Source organism: Netta rufina, assembly GCF_964035555.1.
Source record: "Netta rufina genome assembly, chromosome: 3".
Lineage (NCBI taxonomy): Eukaryota > Metazoa > Chordata > Aves > Anseriformes > Anatidae > Netta > Netta rufina.
In genome coordinates this window covers 4,388,850-4,404,866 of record NC_140125.1, presented here as the reverse complement: position 1 = coordinate 4,404,866, position 16,017 = coordinate 4,388,850, and the positions used below count along the sequence as shown (strand labels likewise).

Sequence of the window (16,017 nt, the reverse complement as noted above, 5' to 3'; positions counted from 1 at the left end):
GTTTCTAGCATAGCCTTGCCCCAGTTTGCTATGCCTTCACAGACGTCAAATCAATCTGGTTATGGGTGTTTGCAATAGGTGGAAACCAAAAGGATGGCTTCCCAATATCCTCATTTACTTGTCTCATTTAAGTCCAGGGATTTTGTCAAGGAAGATCAAATGGAATGAGATGGTAAGATTTAAGGAAAAACACATGCTTTGTGTAATCACTGTCTCTTCCCAGTATTTATTGCATTTGATACAGATTAAAGTAGGAACTGATGCAGCTTCCAGATCCCTGTCAGGATCAGAGGGCACTGTGCAACTTGTGATAAATAAGCTAGGAATCTAACAGATTGGAAAACTGATATGAACTGGAAAAACAAGCTCTTACAATTATGAAAAGGCAACCTAGGAGTTACCGATTTTCATACAGTGGGGACATAAGTGAGAAAACAATCTGAAAGCTTCAGATTAGAGTTCAGTGAGCCTCTAAACAACTGCATGTAGGCAGTCTACCTACTCAAGAACCGTGAACAAACACAGAAGTGCAAGTCCCAGGTCAATATTGGCATGTCAGTGCAACATTATGCTACTTCATATGGAGGGAAAAAGCATGTGTTTGTATCTATTGGTAATAACACCCCTGAGAAAAATGGTGCTGATCTACCGCATCCCAAGCATTGATGTAGCTTCCTTCTATGACTTCCACTGCCCCATTGCTTGAATAACTTTCAGGACAATTAGATAAAAAAAATGTTTCTCTAGTGGAGGATGATTAAGGTCACATTGATGTGTGCCAAGAAGCTTAATATTTCTCTGGGCCTCACTAAGAGCATAGATGCAGAGGTCCGTGCAGCAACATCACATTGCAAAATCCACCAATGCTTCTTTCTTACACAAGGGCTGGGCTGCTTCTGGTATCACACCAATACAATTCACATTTGGCACCACTTTCAGTACTGAAATCTTCCACTCGCTTCCTCACCCTTGTATCAATCACAATAGTAGACATGGCTGTAATTATTGCAATACTAGAGATTTCAGAACTGAATGTTCCAGCACTGAAGCCCTCCTAGCATAGCTGCGGGTTGTTCTCCTCCCACAGTATTTTCCTTGACACACAATCCTCAGGCCATCAGCCTTCCCTTCATATTAGCAAGTCCTTAGCACAGACACGAGCAGAGGTGCTCCAAGCAGGCCACGCTGCTGCCCTTCCCCAGTGAAGGCCAGAGGCTCCTCTCCTGTCCGCCTTCACTTCCCACCTTAGGCAGTTCAGGGAAGGTGCAGGTAAGGCCACAAAACAAGAGGCCTGGCATTCTCAAAGGGCTCCCATCAGTACTTTTTCCCCCATGTACCTCTTTCCCCAACAAGCCTAGGAACTATCTCAAAAAAAGCCATCCAAGAAAAACAGCCAAAATAGCAAAAAGTACCATGACAGCGCACAGTAAAAGCACGGATAAAATCCACCAAGCATATTCCACATACTGATCTGCATTTTCATGACATGTAGAAGGCAGACAGGACATACATAGAAAGCCAGAGCTGAGTTGCAGTCCAGTTCAGGACTGGATTAAGAAGCTTGGGAGAGCCCTAAAGGGCTCCTTGATACAAGCCTCATGAAAAGGCTGTTACTATAAACACGGACCTTTGTGGCAACAGCATCAAGTCCTCTGAGAGTTTCCGAGTGAGGAGGCGGCTAGCAGGCAAACAGGACTTTAGAACAATTGTTTTCCTTTCAAACTGAAATTACCATTGGGAAAGAAATCAAAGATCCTGAGTGCATAAGTCAATCTAGCTTGTTTTGTTTTAGCTGAGTAGCTTATTATTCCATAGAAAAATAAACTAAATGAAAATCAAGCCACGGATGCAAATGACTACACAACAACTTAATGTATTGTAACTAACCCACCTTAAAAGCTCGCTTATGTTAGGTTCACTCATATCTGACGTTTCTATGGATCCAATTTTCTGTTCTGTACAATCCGCAACAGTGTGTGTACTTAAGAAAGAATTTCAACTGTATGAGCATTATAGCCCTCTTATTTTCAGCTTCTGCAGAAATTAGGAGTACATGCAAAGCCCAGCGAAGTCCCTGCAAAGACTTGCATTGACTCCACTGTGCTTTGGCTGAAACTTTTAATGATGTGTCAGGCTGGTATGAGGCAGCCAGATCTAGTCCCTGAAAATCTCTACACCTGAGAATGTGCTTTTCAGCTGTCACCGCAGAACAATGCGGTCAGCAAGTCCTGCAGCAGCACAGCAGCTTTAGGACTGTTACTATGCAGAAATGCAAAGAGCAGGCTAACATAAAAGGACTTCATTTTTCCTGTCAGATAAAGAAAACGTATGTAAAATATTTGGGCATTTGAGGAAGGACAAACATTGAGAATCAATTCAAACTGTTGATGGTTTATTTTTTATTGAATCTTGTGGTCAAAATTGTTTTCATTTGCTATGTGAAAGAATCCATCATTTTTTCCAAAGCACCACCCAGAATCTGCCACTGGTGATGTTCTAACGTCCCAAGTGCCTATACAAATAGAGAGGTCAGCTGAGATTTGTAAACTAGAGATCATAAGTTTTAAGGAATTTGTTTATTCAGCCTAGAGTCTCCAAATTGTGTAGAATGCCAAAATTAAAAAGTCCTTTCACTGTACTGTGTCAGGTTACAATAAAAAGCTCTCTAACATTTTGGATGTTCGGATGAGAAAACAAATTGCAATTCCATTTTAAGCAAGTTATTTGTCAGCACATGCACTTTAATTATATTTAAGTACCTCCAGCATTTTCTAATGAATAGGCAAAATCAAGATGTTTTTATACTTGTATAAGCCTGCATTTGGTGTGAATGAAAAGCTACCTGAATTACACAGAAAAGTATCGGTCCAGTCTTTGCATTTTTAGCTGTACTGCTAAAATACAAGCAGATGTACACTATTTCCAAATACTTTAACAGATTGACTGAATTAGGAGAATTTTCATGGGAATGACAAGAGGCAGATCTCTTCCTGATGAGAAGGCCACCACACACCAAGTTCCAAGTCCCTCTCCAAAGTATGGGGTACGGGAACCATGCAAAAGGATCGGTATTAGAAATATTTTGTTGTGCTAATACTAAGAAGTCATCTCATTCTTGAGAAACAGATGAACTACTTTTGCTGAAGTTTTCCAGAGTAATTCAGCATGCAACAAACAATCAGCATGGGAAAAAAGTGAAATGAAGTTAAATGATTTAAGTAGTATAAAGCTGCAAGACATCTATGAAAAGTTTTATAATGATAAGTACAAATAATAATGGTATTTGTCAAATAAAAATGATTCTTTAGAATAACTGTATCTGATACATTTTCAAATGCAGTTAAAAGCCAACAGAAATCTGGTAACATTTTATATCCTGCAAATGGAATAACTTTGAGATTACTTCTTGAGTGTATTTCAAATTTGCTGCCTTCATTTGTAAGTAGCCTGAAAATAGGGAAAGCATTTCAACAGGTAACTAACTCTAAGTAAGTTCTATGACTAATAGTGCATTTGCTCTTTTTATAAAGATATAGATGAATGTGCAACAGGAACCCATAATTGTAGAGCTGACCAAGTATGTGTCAATCTAAGAGGGTCCTTCAGCTGCCAGTGTCCTCCAGGGTATCAGAAACGAGGGGAGCAATGTGTTGGTAAGTCTTGCTTTAGACTAAATTATTTTCTTTCATTACCTGAAGTTGCAAACTTTTATAACAAAATGCATAGGTGTGTATACTGTACAATAGCTGATTATTTTTAAAATGGAATGGAATAATTGCTTTATCACAATGATTAATCACTAAAACATGTAACTAGAAACTATTTTAAGTATAATCAACACAGAGCTGAACTTCACAAGACTAATTTTCTTACTAGTTACCACTGTGTTTATTATTTGTATTGGGGTATTGCCTAATGTCCCAGATACAGTCAGAAGTCTTCTACAGCAGTGAAGTAAAATGTGTCTTTCCACTGACCTCAGTGAGATTTGAATCCAGATCTGCAGGACAAAGCCCTACCTTCACACAGCCCTAATCCCTGCTCTGCAGAGCCCCCTTGCACAGTCTGTTTCAGTCTCAGTTTTATGAGTAGAAATGAAAGAGATGGAAACTCTGAATGCAGGTATATGATATTTGCAACTTATAAACCACTATGCTTTATTCCTTGGGCCAAAAGCAGCCGTCTGCACCTTTGGGACCTATACAAGTATAGCATTAAATTAAATCCAAGTGCAGCATAAACACTGCATCTTTCCTATTCCATCCTCATTTGGGGACATAACGTGAAAGTGCCATTACTCTGTTCCTGCAGTCTTTCTTCAGCCTTTAGCACCTCTTTAATCACAATTTCAATGGATAAAATGGCTTTATAGACACTCCAGTCTTAAGCCTTAAGTTTGTCAGGGATATTGAAAACAATTATGAAGTAGGAGAATCAAATGTATACATCATCAGGTGACATTCAAGACCACCTCTTCTAAGCACAGAACTGATTTTATGCAGCCTAGTAGAAAAGCTTTTTCGTTGTTTTTCACAGAAAAACGTGTTCTCTGTCCAAGAGTAGGATAAGTCGTTTGGGAATGTAGGCACAGGAATAACTTTGACAGGTCACTGATATATTTATTTTTAAACATTTTTTATCTAATTTTTTAGAACAGTGTATTACTGCTGTGCAGTAGCACTTTTAATGTCAAGACCCAGGCTACTACCTGAAAGCCCTACCAGACATGTTACAGCTCTCAAAAGAAGCAGGATGATACAGCCTTCTATCTACATGTGAATACAGTTATGCATCTAAATCCACACATGAAGAGGTCAGGAAAGCAAGATTTCCCTTCTCTTATTTAGGTCAAAACCAAGAATAACACCTGTGTTACGTATTACACACTGACCTAAATTACCAGTACATCGCTACACTTCACACTGTCAGCATTTCAGAATAAACACTGTCTTTGGGGATTTTTTTATTTATTTATTTTTAACAACTTTGCCAGAAAACGTTCTTGGGACCAGATCTTGATAGAGGTTCTCCATATGGGAGAAAATGTTTCTCTCAAATTTGAACAAAATTTTTCCAGACCTTTTTGGCTTCAAATTGGAGGAAGAAAAGGACTCATTTTTAACAATTCATTGTTATTGTTGGTTTTTTTTTTTTTTTTAATCAAAATGCACTAACCATTTCTTCGATTAAAAAAAATAATAATAAATTTTTGTAAAGAAATTGCTTGTTCATCTATCACAAAATTAGCCTTTTCTGAAACATAGGATTGAAGATAGAATGAGTTGTCTTCCAGCATTAGTTCAAACAGAAGATTTGGCAGAATTGATTAGATTACACTCAGCCCTTGGATCTGCTTGGAGCTGATGTGCACAAGAGCCTAATACTGCAAGGAGAATTCCCACTGAATTAGAGTCTGATCCTGTAAGCATTTACATGCATAAATACAAAGCTTAAAAAGTAAAGCATTGCTTCTATGCCTATATTGTTTAACCAGATTTTCAAACAGCAACTTGTAAGAGCTTGGTCCTGTAAAGCCAAGGATGCAAGAGGTCTGCTGTGCCTCCTAATGTATTCAATTTCTGCTTCAGATTTTCCCTGCAACAGAAGAGTTACAGCAACAATCTCTACTGTACGGATAGCCAGGAGTTTTTCCAGCGTAAGCCTTTTCATTCAAACTGATCCAAAACACTTCACTAAGTTTAGCTCCAAAAAGTAACTGCGAAATTGACAGAAAAAGAGTTAACTTCTAACAATTATTTTTTCACTAGATATTAAAATAAACTTTCCTCGTCATAAAAAATAAAAAATCTTGGCCTCTTTTTAAACACATCTATGGTGGAAACAGCTGGAGGTAGGGAACTCAAGATCTGGCATGGATATGGGAAGTGCCTTTCTTTGTTCCAGTGAAAACTGGTATTATTTGTCTGAGCATTGAGCCTTTGAAATGTCACATTGTGTACATGTACAGAACAGGGCACGGATTTCTCTACCAAGATCAAGCAGGCCACAACTAAAGACAACTGCTGCACATACATGCACGATCAGCATTGCGGCATAGCTTAAAAAAAATTGCAGACAAACAGAAGCAGTAACTCCTCCAGAACGTAAGGATGCCTTTTAAAATGCAGAGGTAAAAAAAAAAAAAGGGGGGGGGGGGGGGGGGAGTTGTTGCACATTTTGTGTGGATTGCAGGTGAAAACCCTGCTCCAGTGCACATTAGGAATGCTGAAAGTTGGAAAGGCAGTCTGCTCCACCTCACAACCAGGGCTAATCTGCAAGGAGAGTCTGAGGAAAGTTAATACCGCCTGAGATAGCACAGCTCCAGCCGGGCTGCTCGCCTTCCTCAGCACCAGGGTGCAGCCAGAAGGTGCTGCTGTATCCAAAGGCCTGCAGGAGGGACAGCAGCCCCCAGGGAGCCCAGCCAGTTTCTGGGGGATCCCTGTGGAAGCACAGCCATCTGTTTCCTTTTCAGGGCCACTAATCTTCTGTCCTCACAGGGAAAATTTGGACTTGTCCTAACAGAGCTGAAAAGATTTAGTATAAGCTAAGCGTGCTGCACGTGAAGTTTTGATTAAATGAGGTAGAAGTTACAGTCACTCTGTTGGTCAGCCTTAGGTCTTAAGCAACATCTACCCCACATAAGCTTTTTTCTGCTTTTAATCAAGTTCAATTAACTTTACAGTTTCTTTGGACAAGACAGCAGCACTGAACTTCCAAGGTGCCATTTGAGCTAATTTCTCTTTTCATTACTCAGATATAGACGAATGCACCCTGCCTCCATACTGCCACCACCGATGTGTGAACACTCCCGGCTCCTATTATTGCCAGTGCAACGCTGGTTTCCAGCTGGCGTCCAACAACCACACCTGCGTGGGTAAGAACTTCTCTGCATGCACTTACACGAGCTCACTTGCTGTAGAGAAATACTGACACATGACTTGCCACGGTTGTGATTTAAGTGTCTCCATCCCAACTTACTGAAGGAAATAAATTCCAACCAATATGTTACACTAGTTGCTGTATAGAGAAGCTGTCTTGCAAGTGATCTGAGAAGTACTGGTGAATTAGAAAATCAGAGCCTCGTGGAAAACACATTATTTTATACGTTTCTGAGGAGCACCTAGTTTGGCAACTGAACTCTGGAAGTTTACATTCATTATTTAATCTTTGATTTAATTATTCTTTCAGCTCTGGTGGATTGCTTTTTCAGTGTTACTTGCTTTCATGATATAATTCCCAGTTTTACAACAGAGGCTGGAAATGGAAAGCAGGGGGAACAAAACAGTTAAGTGTAATTATCCTCAGCACACGATAAATGTAGTGATGAAAAAGCTTTTACATGTCAAACAGGAATCTCTGGAAAATACTACTACAAATGAAACTGAGGGGTCACTATGAAAGCCACGTTCATCCCCTTAAAATAAAGCACTAAGGGAAGATTGCTGCGAAGTTTGAAAAGAGATCTGATCTAGAGCAATTAGAGATGGTAATAATAAAAGGAAACTGTCTACTGAAGTGCAAGGTACTGAAAAAGTTCATATTAAATGTACGTATGTATTGGGAGATGCATCCTTGGGAGAAGGATGCTATTTCTTAAAGCTGATAATTCTCCAGAACACAAACTTCTCAGTGATACTACTAAAAAGGCAAGAGCATTGTTAAGAATGACTATAAAGAACAAAACTTGTGTTGCCATTTCATTTTTCTTTCCATGTTTTTGGGATAAAACTAGGCAGGAAGTGAGAAGATTGCTTTCCTGATTTTGGCTAAGGCACGAGAATAGCCATATTGAACACCAGCTAACTTTTGCTTAGCCCTGTGTTTTTTCCAAGCTTCCAAGCAGAGGGCTTTAGGAAGAGTAGGAGATATGTAGCCTAGCAACTTGCACATCAAGGTAGGTTAAATCCTTTCATGTTCAGAGTACTAAATCAGAGGAGCATAAACTTCCCAATTTCCCTTCTCATGCAACACTCTCTTGGATCTGAAATTCCAGCTCCTGGGAAATCAATAATTCGCTGTTGCCTTTAACAGAATTGGGATCTCAGCTAGGAATGGGAGAGTGGCCACGTTAAATCAAGAGACTGGTGATGGAGCTGGCTGCGAGTTCTCTATGGCTATATATACACAGGCAGACACACTACATAGCACTGTGATGACAGGCGTTCGTTGTTTTTCACCAAATAGGTGAAATACTGCATGTGGACTCAGTGTAACTGTGTGATGAGTTATGTCATTTGCCCCTTCCCACGGCTCAAATGTAAGGTGCTTTCTTTCAATTACACTTCCATATGAAGCTCCAAGTTCGCTAGGTGCTTCACCAAGAAATCCCTTCTGACTCCTGCTGGCCTCCCAGCCCAGCGAGTCACACCCCCACCATAAAAGGTAAAGTAAATCTTCACACAAAAATCTGTAAAAGAGCGACTGCTGCATCAAGACAGACTTTCACATCTGCAACAGTCATCTGGCAGAAGTCATACTTCACAGCTGTACCGATTACATTTGTTACAACTTTTGCACATATTGAAAGTGGGTCAATATTTCTTGGAAGGGTAACAAACGGAATTGTGGCTTTGGCCAGCTTATTATTCCTTCTGGTAGCGTTGTCATGATGTACATTCTTCACACCATTGCCAGAATTCAACTAAAAGAACGAAAAATGCTTGGTAATCATTTCTCCCCTATTACCATTCATCATAAAGAGAAGGATCACAGAGATAATTAATATCCTCCTTGTTGGTTTAATTCTTGTGAATGCCAAATCTTAGTCATCTTTGTCAGTTTTAAAAGTTGTATCTGTAGATAAAAGTGTCGCTGACATTTATATGTACTTGCAAAAGCTATGAATTCAAAAATTATTTAACATGCAGCTCTCTACTAATGAGTATAGCTGATGAACACAAATGAATGGAAAATATGCAGGGAAGGCACACAAGGGAAAATTCACTGTAGATTTTAGCGTATGACAAAGGAGCAATAATTAGCAGCCTATAAAAATAAGCACTGTAAATCGCAGAGGTGATTACACTTACATAAACCTTGCATTAAAATTGTTTCTCTTATTTTGCCGTGTTCTCATATATGTTCTTCGGATGGCACACGATGAAAAATCTAGCACAGAAACCTGCCTCCCCCCCTGTATGGTCTAGGTCTTGGAGCATTGCAAAACTATACTGGCTTAAAAGGCTCATGTTATAATTGTAATGGAATTTAAAAGAACAAATTTTAGGAGTAATAAATAGCTCAGATCTTAACCACTGCATGCTGAGAGGTCTTATCTGTATGTGTTCCTTATATCAATTATTTATAGACTTGGCATTTCATACCTGAAAAAAGACGCTGGAATGTGAGGTTTAATAGCCACACTAAACATTATTGGAAGAATTCATTACACATTAGAATAACTCTCATTCCTGGAAAAATACTTTTTCTACATGGAATGTAAAGCATAATCTGACATTGTTCCAGTGACTGCAGACCTGTATTGATATAGTCAACCGAGCTTCTGCTAAGCACTAGGCCCAGACTTAATCCACTTAATCAGCCTAATTACTAGGTGCAAAAGATAAAGATCTGTAATTTTTCTTTTCAGACATAAATGAATGTGATGCCAATAACCCGTGCGCACAGCAGTGTTACAATATACTGGGTTCTTTCATTTGTCAGTGTAACCCAGGATTTGAGTTAAGCAGTGACAGAATCAACTGTGAAGGTAAGCAATTATTTGTCTTAGAAGAGCAACCATTTTTGATTTATTTTCCCAGAAGCCTCTGTGAACTAGGGGATGCAATTCAAGTGGAATGACAATGTGGGAGTGAGTTGTAGCCAAAAAAAAATTAAGGCGTTTAAATTTTATTTTAATGTTGCAAATACCATTGCTGATAACACACCTTAGTAGCTGCAGCTGCATTCAGGTGTCTCATTAACTGTAAGTACAAAACAGGACAGACATTACTAGAGAAGGGAGAGAGAATGAGAGAGAATAAGGCTTCCGAATATTTACTTCACAAACACTTGAATTGTGTGTGGTCTAATGCTGATGACCATTAAATGAATTGGAAAGGAATGCAAACCAAAAGACAAGTGAAATTCTGTGTGCTGTTAGGTTCATCTGAAAATAAAGACCTTAAATTTGATTGTAAGGAAACAACAATTGTGCTTTTGAGGTGCTTTCAAGCCTGTGTATACAAACAGCGTGTCTCCTGATGATTATACAATCAACACTTTATTTCCTCTGCCAGTGCCTCCACAGGATTCCTCTAATCTCCCTTTGGACACGATGATCTCACCCGTAAAGCCCATATCCCTTCTACCAGTCTTTGAGCCAAAGAGGTCTTTTTGGTTTACCACTGCCCTCCCGAACAAGCCAGCAGAGCTATTACAGATGCTCCCTCTCCAAGCTTCTTAAGCTAATCCTACTTGCAAGCAAACAGAACAGGGAGTAGCAACTATGCAGCCTTCAGTATAATCTCTGACAAAAATCAAGAGCTGGGCTCAAGGCTCAGAGGTACTAGCAGGGCAGTACACTGTTTTCCAAGCCATTCTCTAGTTTTCATTGGTTTAATTTAATTTCTGCGTAACAACAGTGTTAAAATCAGGTTTGTGCTACAATTCTCTGGCAAGGGGATGATGGTTACACAAGGATTAAGAACAAGAAAAGCATATATCAAATAATATTTGACGACTAAAAAGAGACTTTAGCCTCCTTCCCAAAGAGCTGCTCCATTAGCGCACAAAGACAATAGTTTTGCTACATTAGCTAATCTCACATCTACTTTTCTGTGGAAGTAATCACGTCTAGAATACTAAAACTATGGATTTTCTCTACAGAGATTTTCCCAAACTTGTTCAGAAGTCTTAATTTACCTTCTACTTCCTCAAATAAATGCATTTCTCATTTTTTAAAATTTAAAATTTATCATTAAAAACAGTTGAAAAGTACAACCAGCTTAAGTTCTTCTCTCTGCAGATACTGATGAATGCAGAACTTCCAGTTACATATGTCAATATCAGTGTGTCAACGAACCAGGAAAATTCTCATGTGTCTGCCCTGAAGGTTACCAGGTAGTAGGAGGCAGAACATGTCAAGGTAAGAGCCCCATCTTGACAGTCCCAATATTGCTTTACTGGTAACACCATTTCACACAAGCCTAAGAATGCTTATCTAAGTGTTTATATTTCATGACAGTGTTAGGCTAGCAAAAGATGTTGATGCATTTGATGATTGATGGTATATTTTATATTAATTCCTTTTATTTGAATCTCTCAGCTCAAACTCTGAGTTTTTCAGATGCTTAGGATAAAATTTTCAACTTTCGTAATCCTTAAGTAAAGCTGGTCTTGGATGTCTAGGTGGTGAGTCTAAGTTCCAGAGATAAATATCTCAGAAAAAAATCAGATCATTTATTACAGACATTGGGCATTCCTTTGTATCTGTTTCTTTTTATAGAGGTTTCTAAGTGCAGCCAGAGCAGAAATGAAAGATATGTTCTTTCTGATAACAGGAGGAAAAAAAGCAAGAATTTTGAGCAGATTAATTATATTGTGTTTGGAAAATAAACATTCTGGTCAGCTGTTCAGTTACAGCTAGGTGCCACCAAATACCAGGATCACAGCTGCAAAGTTTATTTTTCTCACTGGTGCTAAATGTCTCTTTACAGTTACAGAAAAAGTGCCAGAATCATTGTCTTAGTAATCCAGAACCTGATTTCACATTCTTTATTTTTAGAAATAGGTGTGCTAATTATTGTCAGAAAGGGATGAGGAAATAAATTGTTTATGGAAGCGTTGTGTAATGGTGGCTCTTTTTGAGAAATCAGTGTAGATTCTTATCACTCTTAAGAATAGCAACTGATACTGAGTATCTTGGGGTGGGTAGTTTGACCACCTAAAAAAATAAATAAATATGTTTGGGCCTTCCCAGAGCTTACATTTGAATAAACCCTTTGGTTTATTCATGTGTCTGGGGCTGGGTTAGTTTCAGGCAAGCATAGGGATAGACAGGGGGTTGGGTCTGGCACTGCCAGGATAACAGAGCATCAATACTACGCAAAGCTGACAGTCCCCATTTCTATTCAAGGTCATTTTCCCAGGGTAAAAAGAAAAAAAAATTAAAAAAGAAAAAGAAAAAAAAAGGAAGCTCTACTTCACACAAAAATAAACACATCATGATTTCTTCCAAAGCTACTTTAGTTTAACTACAGCTATAAATATTAACTAAGCATTTAGTTAGACCATGAAACCTAAGCAATTAAGTGAGATCCTGCAAAAAGCATGAAATCACACTTCTTTCTCAAAGCCTCTTTCCTCTGCCTGTAAGATACCTTGTGCTAGAAAATGATTCATTGCCAACTAGGAACTCGGTTTCTACAGTTGCATTACATGTACTATGACTAATGTGTTTCTTTAGTCAACTAAAGACCTTCAGTCTTGATTAAGATGTGGTAAACAAATTTGTTCCATTTCTACTGTTCCAAATCCTTTATAGCAAGGCCTTGGAAAAGCAGGTAAAAAATAACATAGACATCTGTTGAGTTTCAGTAGACAAGCAGGTGGCTTGGTGGTGGTGGTTTTTTTTGTTGTTGTTGTTGTTTTTCATAGCAAACTCGATTTAAATCTGCTTTAACACAGTTCCTTTTTCTTCCTCATAGACATAAATGAGTGTGAGACTACTAATGAATGCAGAGAGGATGAAATTTGCTGGAATTACCATGGAGGATTTCGTTGTTACCCAAGAAATCCTTGTCAAGAGCCTTATGTCCTAACATCTGAGAAGTAAGAGAAAGCCAGACAGCTTTTTTAGGGTTATTCTCAACAGGCAACACAATCAAATACAACAGAAATCATGTTTTCAAGTATCAAGTTTATCCATTTTTGTTTTTCAGCCGCTGTGTCTGCCCCGTATCAAACGCCATTTGCCGAGAGCTGCCTTACTCTGTTGTGTACAAATACATGAGCATCCGTTCAGACAGAACAGTGCCCTCTGATATCTTCCAGATTCAGGCAACCACTATTTATCCTAATACTATTAACACATTCCGGATCAAGTCTGGAAATGAAAATGGAGAATTTTACCTGAGAGTGAGTATTGGTTGAAGTCAGACCCTGAGCGGGCTATAAAACCACTGGTGCTGCCGAGGTGTTAGAGTGCCTTGCCATTTTGACAACTCCATCAAACGTTCCTGTAAGAAAAATATAGCATAGAAAGTTTATCAGTTTTTTAATATTTCCTTCTTGAATGGACTTGGTTTACAGACTTCGAAAAGCTTTTACCTGCTCTGCCCAATAACTCTATAAACTGAGAATCAACCCATTGTAGTCACTTGAAAAGAACAGCAGTAACAATCATGAATATTTAGCAATCACAACAGCTCTGCTCTTCACCCTGCACTAATGTCCCATGTGTATGTATTTAGAAGAGGGTCATAGAAAGATTCTTTGTACATTTTTAATTCCCCATACACAAAAAAGAAATTAAGTCAGGAATAGGTTGGGATGGAGTGCTGATTTCAAATGATAAATTCAGACAAACTTGCAACCAAGACTGTGTTGAGCGAGAACTTTTTCTTCAGTGCTGCAGCAGTTTCAGAAAACCAGAAGTTCAAGTGACTTATGGCAGCAGTATTTCCTACTGGTACAACAAATGCGAGTAGATACACATGAATGAAACTGTCTGTAACATCTACCTTAAGATTTTTGAAATCAGATTTTTTTTGGAAGCTTAATATGGACAAATTCCTGGAAAATCCTTTGTTTTGTGTGGTTTTACACTCAGTAAAACAGAAACAGCCCAGAAAATTTAAAACTGTTATTAGTTAGAAAGTTTTCATTTATCTATTTTTCTACAAATCCAAAGATTTCAGTATTTTAATAGTACAATAGAAAAGTAAACCAAGATATGGCATTGCCTCTTTACACCAAGTCTCCCCAAGATGGGAGCAAGGAACTCCTCACTTGTCTGACTTGTTCTGGTACTGCCTGTAAGCCAGTGCTCTTCCCTGGATTTCTCTTCCCTGGATTTATTGCACATCAAAACCCCATGCCTACTCCCAAAGCACCAACTGTTATTTAAAGTCGACAACTCTTAAGAACAAGTTCACTCCAGCTCTAGGTAGGGTAGGACTCCAACCCAGCCTCCAGACTGACTTTTAGACTGACAATTCCAACCTTCTGTTGCCACCCAACAAGCAATCACAGGCCTTAAATAAGGAAGCATGTGTTTATTCCTGCCAAAGCACCGCAGTAAAGAAAGGCTTGCCTAGAAATTATTCCCATTGTTTGAGTCAAGTCTGAGCGAGGTCTCTGGACATGGATTCCTTTGTTTAACATAGGGAAAAAATTATCACAGGTAAAGGGAGAGATGTGTACCCTTTTTATCATCTGTACATTTTGAAGCCTTTTTACAAGCCAGTGACATGCCATCTTTCAGTCACGTCACAGCACCAGCAGCACAACCCCAGCCTGGAAAGAGCCTCAGGGGGCTACAAGAAGGGCAGCAACAGGCATAGAAGTTACAAGAATTCCCAGTTTTTCAGGGAAAACAGCTTCTGGAGTATGAGCCATGGCATGGACTTAGAGTTCCCTCCACTGAACAAGCTACATCACTGTTAAATACATTAGGTTTCTCTTGGTCTACTTATTCTTCATGTATTTTAAAAGCTGATAGATGGGGATAAAACAAAAAAACATCCTGGGATAGATTACCACTTTTCAGATCCTTTAGGAGAGTCAGTATAACCAGGAACAGATTTTGCAGCGCAGTTTATTCCTCTGAGCCCTAGTCAGGTAAAGCTTTCCCTCCAGCAAAGCCAGGTGTGAGATTAGTCATGACCATTTAAAAATGTTAAATAATACTTACATTGTGCATCTCTGCGCTGAGACAGAGCATTTTTGTGGCGCAGTTACACACAAGCAGTCCCTTGACACAGCTAGGGAATCTTTTTAAATTTGAATTAAACTTTTTCCCTCCTTTCTTTCAGCAAACAAGTGCCGTAAGTGCAATGCTGGTGCTGGTGAAATCCCTATCGGGACCAAGAGAACACATCGTGGATCTGGAGATGCTAACAGTCAACAGCTTGAATTACCGTACAAGCTCGGTGTTGAGGCTAACGATAATAGTGGGACCTTACGCATTTTAGGGGGTTCCAGTAACCCTCCGCTGGCACTTAAAGCAGCCAAAGAATATTATCTTAAAGAAAGCACTTACTATTTTATTTATAGATTTTGCTCTTTTTTTATTTGTTTAGTAAAGTGATATCTTTAATCCACACATTACACGTGTAATTCAAAATTAGTAGATGTGTTCCATAGTATAACATGGGCATTGTCACTTTCTGTATAAAGATTTCAATCTTTTTTATTACCTTACTTGGCCTAGATACATACTACACTTTCGTATGAGAACTGTATGTTCGTACTCTCCTGTAAAACTTCACACCCTTCCTAGCCAAATAGGTCATGCAATTAAAGGTGATCTTTTGTTGTTTTTATTTTAAATTCTAATGCAGCTACTGACAATCTCAAGAGGAAAAAAATATAGTATGAATGATACACAAAGTAACGGTTATCTGATAAGCTAAAATATATTTCTTTTTAACTAACTTTGTAACAAAAATAAGTCAATAAAAATCTATTTCTGTAGACATTTATGTGCTATCAGTTGGTTTTTCTAATCTGGGTTGGGGGTAAAGTTATGTTGTAAGAAGTGTTTTGCATCGGGTTTTTATATGCAGATTGTGTTAACCGTGCCATTCTGCTGTCTCCAAGACAAACAGACCATAGTAAGAAAGTTTCTCCGGCAATGAAAAACTCCAAATGGAAAAACAGCACGCTGGGCACTTGCGTCAGTGCTTGCTCCCAAGAACACTGCTGGTGGTTACTGGTTAGAGGGATACAGCACTTGCAGACAGAAGTTAACATGCCGTTTTTCCAGAAATATGTTGCATTCTACAAATTACGTGCATTTGCTTAAGTTATATCATATATTTTCAGGCACTGTCCTATTCCTGCTCTTATGATTTG

The 16,017-nt window shown here is 38.8% G+C and overlaps 1 protein-coding gene across 1 annotated transcript in view; it reads left to right on the top strand.

Moving 5' to 3' along the window:
* Positions 1-15,636, top strand: part of EFEMP1 (EGF containing fibulin extracellular matrix protein 1) — a 48,178-nt gene extending 32,542 nt beyond the window's left edge. Inside the window, exons 5-11 of the mRNA XM_084285226.1 lie at positions 3,531-3,653; positions 6,755-6,874; positions 9,590-9,709; positions 10,967-11,086; positions 12,648-12,771; positions 12,882-13,077; positions 14,976-15,636. Coding sequence (XP_084141352.1) covers positions 3,531-3,653; positions 6,755-6,874; positions 9,590-9,709; positions 10,967-11,086; positions 12,648-12,771; positions 12,882-13,077; positions 14,976-15,134 — 962 coding nt within the window. The 3' untranslated portion in view covers positions 15,135-15,636. The remainder of the gene's footprint in view (positions 1-3,530; positions 3,654-6,754; positions 6,875-9,589; positions 9,710-10,966; positions 11,087-12,647; positions 12,772-12,881; positions 13,078-14,975) is intronic.
* The last annotated feature ends 381 nt before the right edge of the window (positions 15,637-16,017 follow it).